Source organism: Cephus cinctus, unplaced genomic scaffold, assembly GCF_000341935.2.
Source record: "Cephus cinctus unplaced genomic scaffold, Ccin1 Ccin1_scaffold0234, whole genome shotgun sequence".
Lineage (NCBI taxonomy): Eukaryota > Metazoa > Arthropoda > Insecta > Hymenoptera > Cephidae > Cephus > Cephus cinctus.
The window spans coordinates 5,845-12,598 of NW_014332950.1; the positions used below are offsets into that span (position 1 = coordinate 5,845).

The 6,754-nt window shown below is 36.5% G+C and overlaps 1 protein-coding gene across 1 annotated transcript; it reads right to left on the reverse strand.

The window, feature by feature from the left end:
- Window positions 1-5,599: 5,599 nt before the first annotated feature.
- Window positions 5,600-6,355, reverse strand: LOC107265719. Its single transcript, XM_015735454.1, has one exon. It carries the CDS (start codon window positions 6,353-6,355, stop codon window positions 5,600-5,602), a length of 756 nt encoding a protein of 251 aa, XP_015590940.1.
- Between the last annotated feature and the right edge of the window lie 399 nt (window positions 6,356-6,754).

Below are 6,754 nucleotides of genomic sequence, written 5' to 3' on the forward strand. Positions count from 1 at the left end.
CGCGCGCGCGCGAAAAAATCTCGACAGGAAAATTTTCCACCGTCACATAGCTTCCTCTATGAGGAAGCAAAACGTGTATCTTTAAAAACACATGTCGTAAGAATTGACAAGATTCCGCACTGAACACGTCGAGGCGGAGGCTTTGATGCTACAGAGATGTCTAAATGATGTGACGGGGTGCTCTGCAAATGGCGGAACAACAGCCTATCGCGATAATGGTAAAAAATTTACAATAAATAAATGTGGAACTTTATCTAAGTTATATATTTTCTTCAACAGCGGAGTGAAAACGAGTGTCTTCGCTCCGCTCGGGAGGAGTGAAAACGGGCCATTTTCGAATGGGGAAACGTGAAAGATTGAAAAATTGAATAGGAGTGAAGTTACATTTGCCGAAGAATCCAATGGCCAGCTACCACCGGGGCAATTGTTTTTTTCACGTAAGCTGTACGATTTACAGATTTTTCATTGTGATTTCCTAAGTTACCAAACTAACCTGCTTATTTGCACCGACCCAAGAATCACCCACTACGTGAAAACTCGCGTTCGCTCCGCTGTTGAAGAAAATAGTATGTGAATCGCGAGAGAAAACGGGTGTTTCTGCGCCCGTTTTTGCTCTCGGTGCACAATATACTGTTATACAGAGCCACTACCAGGCCCATCGACGCTAACACAACGCCTGTATGATCGTTATAGCGAAGAAAGTGATAGCAGTAGCAGTAGCTTTATTAACCCCAATCATGAATCTGTAGGAGGTAACGACCAATGTTTTAATAATAACAGCAATTGCGGATGATCAGGAAAATTCATATATTTAAAAAAAATCAGAGTCATGGATGGTTGACGGTAATGTCGCCGCACCTAACAACGGTCCATTCAGAGTGCCAAGATCCCTGGTCATTCCCCTATCACCGCATCAGGAAGACATCGCTGAAGAAAAGGCGCGGATAGCACTATTGGCCAGCGATACCGATGACACGGACGGTGATACAGACTCCGATAACGATGTACAGAGCATTTCCGAAACCATGGAGCCGATTCTCCTCGAAGAAAGTAATAACATATTGATGTTCTGTACTACCACTGTCGTTTTCAGTAGAAATTACTAAATCTCAAAATGTAGGGAATGGTGAAATCGAATTAGACACAATATTCTCATACATAGGATCGGCAATTATCCTTCGTGAAGAATGAGAAGTTAGTGCGCTTATTAATAATTTTACGATATTCGGTAATTGGAATAAAAAAAAAATTGTTCAATCACTAGACGCTGCGGATGACGACAAGATGTACTGTCAAACGGGGATTGGCCGTATTATTCAATCAAACGAGGACGACGATGATCATGAAGATGGAGAAAAAGAAGAAGACACTGATAATGATGTTTTACCACCAGGTCATAGGTTTACCATACAATCCGAAATGACGTTGGATAAAAAGGTTTCGTTTACACGGAAGTGAAATAAGAATGACTATTACCCGATCACCTGCGGACCAAGATACGAGTGTGATGTCTTGGTTACAAGGAGCTGTCAGGGATATACACACATATTTCACAAGTTCATGCATGAGTTTGAGAATATAGGAACCGGTGAGAATCCGTTGTACAACGGATCGCAAATCGTTGATATCGTATACGGATCGGAAAAACCGCGGCAGACGCTCCGCATTTTATATTATAATAATTTGAAACATTATCAACCGATTCTAAATTTACGGGGTGCGGTCGGGAGTCGCGGTTTCTGTGTACCATGTAACTAGGCCTACACAAACGTTACAGAGCATAAATGCTCTCACAAGTTTGCTAGATGTTTCGGACAACCACTCTGTGATACAAGTCTCCTCACCGTGAAATGTCTCAAGTGTTGTAGGTATTTTGTTGGGCCAAAATGCCTCGATAACCATATAAACATCCTACTTAACAAACAAAAGGGAAAAGAAAAGAACGTCTGTCAATCCGTGCGCGATTGCCCATAATGTCTTAGATCTTTTCAAAGAACGAAAGCGAAACACCCTTTGATGGAGGGTACTGCAGAGTTTGTAAAACTCAGATTTGACTCAGATGTGACTCAGATTTTCATGTACCTCCTTTATCAGTTTCCGGCTAAGCTCTTCAGATATTATTTTTTTATTTTTCTTTCTTCTTTTGTAATAGATTTCTTTCTCTTTAATTAGTTTCTTTTTATTCTTTTGTAAATCTCGGTTACAACTTTAATCAATCTGAATTTCTGATACCTTAATTATATTTATGAATTTTAGTTCGTTTTCATTGTTCTTTTTTTGTTCTAGTACCGGATTTCTGCTTAAATAGTCTGCTTCTAGGTTCGTTTTACCTGGTTTGTATTTTATTTTTATCTCAAATTGTGACAAATAATAAGTCAGATCTCCTAATTCTTCATCTGTTCTGGCTTTTAAGTTCAAATTCTCTAGTGGTTTATGGTCGGTATATACTATAAACGGTTTTCCCATCAACCAATATTTCCAGTAGCTTACTGCTTCTTTTATTGCTAGGCATTATAGGAATATTGCCTTTTTCTTTTTTTGGCTGTTATTCAGTTTTCTTGAGAAGTAGGCCACTGATTTTTCTTTGTCATCTGCTTGTACTTGTTTTAGCGATGCATCTGTGTAAATTCTAATTGGTAGATCTGGGCTGTAAATTGCTAATATTGGTTTTGAACATAGTAATTGTTTTATCGTGTCGAATGCTTTTTGACATTTATCTGACCAGATGAATTTCTGTTCTTTTCTTAGTAAATTGTGTAAAGGTTCTAATATTAGTGCAATTTTTGGTATGTACTCATGGTAAAAATTGATTTTTCCTAAGAATGATCTAACGTTTTTTTGAGTTTTTGGCGTTGGAAATTCTTTTATCGAAACTAGATTGTCTGTCAGTGGTTGAATTGAGTTATACCGTATCAAGTGACCAAGGTATTTAGCAGTGTTCGCAGCGAATGTGCATTTAGTGAATTTTAATCTAAGGACTTCCTTTTGTATTGCTTCTAATAGCTTTTTTAAGTGGTCCATGTGTTCTTCAAATATTTTTGAAAATACTAGTATATCATCTATGTAATTTGTAGTAAAATCAGTGAGATTGTATTTCCTGAGAATGTTACTTAGTATCCTTTGGAAAATTGCTGAAGCTGTTTTTAATCGGTATGGTAAGCACGTCCATTATAGATGTCTTTCTTCTGTCACGAATCCTTTCTTGCTTCTGTCCTCTATGCGTAAAGGAATCGACCAAAAAGCCGAGTTGATGTCTAGAGTTGAAAAGATTTGGCAGTCTCTTGCTTTAATTGCCAAATCTTCTATTCGTGGAAATGGTTGTGCTTGTGGCATTACTATCTTATTTAACTCTCTAAAGTCCATGCATAGTCTCGTCTTTTCATTGTCTTCTCTCTTGAATGCCAGCGTTACTGGTGCTGCGAATGGACTATATGATTCCTCAACCAACTTTGCGTCTAATAATTTTGTTACCTGTTTTTCTATTTCTTGTTTATCTTTTAATGTGCATCTATATGGCCTTTTGCTGCAATATTTATCCACTATCAAATCTATTCTTGCTTCAAAATTTTTTACAGTGCCTATATCATATTTATCTTTTGCAAATGACGATTTATGTTCATTGATTATTTTATCTACTTCATTCTGTTGAAGCAGACTTAAGTGGTTTATTTCAATTTCACATTTTTCACTTGGTATATGTTCATTGAAGTTTATTTCATATTTTTCAATATTATTTTTATTTACCTTCGAACATGTACTGTTGGAGTTTTCTTTTTTTGTAGGTTGCTCATCTTCACTAAGTGAACTTATAATCTCTTTTGAGCCTTCTATCAGTTCATTATTCTGTGAGATCTCCAGATTCATATCTTGACTCAATCTGAATTCTTTTATCATGCCTAGCCCTATCAAGAAATCATACTTGTATCCCTCAATTATGTACACATCAACTTCTTTTTCTATCTTGAAAATTTTAACTTTTAGTGTTGTCAAACCTTTTGCTTTTTTCACACCATTAATTGTTATTAAATTTACATCATTATCAGTATTCTTTCTTCCGTTTATTTTTAAGAATTTTGCATTTATCAATGATACATTTGAACCGGAATCATAGATTGCTGATAATTGTAATTTATTTTGTACCTGCCGTTTGACTTCAATTAATGGTGTGGTTACTCGTTTTTTTCTTTGGTGTCGTTCAATGTTGCCTCTATTTCCGAGTTGTTCACATGCCTGATGTACTCTTTCTTTTCTTTTGTTTCTTCTTTCGGCTTGAACCAACATTTTTCTATGGGATGATAGCGAGTGCCTTTGTTAAGCTTCTCACAGATTTGACATGGGTTTTTTTCTTCTATTTTGTAGTTGCTTCTTTTGGTTGTATCTTTCTTTTTATCAAATGTTTTGTTACCTAATACCATGTGTTCATATTTACTGATTTCGTTGAATAAGTCAACTGTATCCTCTAGTGTTTCTCTGTCTATTTTGTTTAATACAAATGAGGGTAGACCCATAGTCACTAAATTTACTAGTGTGCCCTTGTCGATGGTCCTTCTCATATCTAATAACGCTTTTTCTTTTCTCATTGCATAGTCTAAAAGAGGGCCATCTTTGTATTTGTATGTTATTGCATACGTGACTGGGCTCCATCCTTTGTTTGCAAATGTTTCGCAGAATTTCAATCTCCATTCTGACCATTCTGCATTAATTGTTAGCTTTATCATCATTGAGCTATACCAATCTGTACATGATTTATCTAAAAATAGTCTAAGCACCTCTATTTTCTTTTCATCTGTTGTTACTCCTAAGCGTGAGCATTCTTTCTCAAATGTTTCTATCCATTGATTTGCATTTGGATTTTGGCTAGAGAATTTGTCAATGATGAATTTTTCTGTCAGTTGTTTTAAACTCTGCTGTGCGTTAGCTTGACTATTTTCCAGTAATTTTTCTAAAATTTTTTCTAACGTGCTTGCTTCGGTTTTTTGAGCAGTAGTTTGTTGTTGTGTTGGGTCAATTTCCTCTAAGAATTGATCACCAAATTGTATGTTTTTATCATCGTCTATGTACACCCCCAAAAAACACTTACGTGTAAAAAACTACGCCAAGTACAGGATTGCAGCCAGTGCCCTACGGGGAAGGGTGACAGGGAGGGAGGGGTGGAGGGAAGGGGTCTTAACGCTAAATACACTAAGCCTAAAACACTAAATAAACGCAATTAACAATACTTAACTCTAAGACGCTATACTCGAGGCCTATGGGACCCCGAGCCAGGAGGCGGAGGGGAGCCTGCAGTAACATTTTTGTTACAACACATATAGTCTGTGTACACGTATAGACTATACACATATGTTATACAACATAACCTCATAAATCGCGTCGGTAACATACCAGCCTTCAGCTTCAATATCGTTCACTTGGAATTCAATAATAATGGATAAATTCTAAATAAACGAAAAACAAATATTGTTCTTTAGTCTATTATAGAATTATACAGAAATAAGAAGCAGATAATTCATTTAAGTTGTTTAATATATTATTTATTATTTTTCGATAATATAATAACAGTACGTGGAACATATTAAGGCCCGAACATAGATTTTTAATTTTACGTAGATGATTTCAGTGCATTAACTACTGCTTGTGTAATTTTTTGATTTTTGGTGACCCTCGGACGACCGTTAACATCAATTCCCAGAAGCATTTTAATGCCGCCTTCTGCACCATCAGCAAAAATATTCTTTAATTTGCTCAATGTGATATTAGCCCGGGCCATCTTAGTCAACATGCCAGTAGAAACATTTCCCTTTAAGCAATCGAGCGTACATCGATTCAATTTAGTTCTAGCTGTTTCGCTGTCCGCGGTTATTTTAGATTGAAGAGTAACAGCCTGACAATGAGTGTTAAGTTCACTAGCAGTAACTCCGATATTCTGTAGGACCATTTCCAGCATTCTCACGTCAGCGATAGCATTGTGGGCCCCGACAGCTGCATCAGCTCCTACCAAGTCTTTAGCAAGTATCGATTGACTGAATGACTGTTTGGTTTTAAGCCTTTCTGGTAGTTTCTTCTTTAGAAATGGAAGGGTATCCATCAAGCCACACACAACCGCGCGAAATTCCTGCATCAAACCCAGTTGAGATACTTCTGCAAGCAGCATCAGAAAGTCGAATCGATTCCCATTGTGAGCAATCAAAGTTACAGGACCTGGTCGTAGAAAATTAATGAAGTTGTTCATGACAGCTCTAGGTGGAGCGGTTTCCAGTCTTTGATCATTTATGTACAGCTCACCATTTTGAACTCGCAATCCTTTGACAATATGGTAATTTTCAAATGTTATGGTAATTTTCAAATTTTTCGGCATTCAAATATTGGGAAGAAGTTTGGGTCCGAGAAGTTAGCCCCCTATAATTCGAAAATTCTGGTTTCATTGTTTGTTCTGAGTTGTTCTATGTTTTTTCTATATTGTTCCAGAAAAACAAGTTTCTGAGACGAAAAAAAAAACAGTTTTTTACCGGAACCCCCCATTTATGGAAAATCAAACATTTTTTTGTTGTTCCAGGTTGTTCTAGTTGTTCTAAATATTGTTCCAAAATATAAGTACCGCTAAGTGAAGAATACTCGAATGGGATCAAAAAAACGATTTCTGCATATAAAATCGTTCTACATTGTATAGTTCCAATTTCGAATGTTGTTCTACCTTGTTCTAAGCTAGTTTCTATTATCCGATTGCTATACAAATCTTGAACAATCATCAATAGAC

Excerpts from the sequence above, each read along its gene's own strand:
- LOC107265719 (XM_015735454.1), bottom strand. The coding sequence starts at position 6,355 with ATGCCGAAAAATTTGAAAATTACCATAACATTTGAAAATTACCATATT.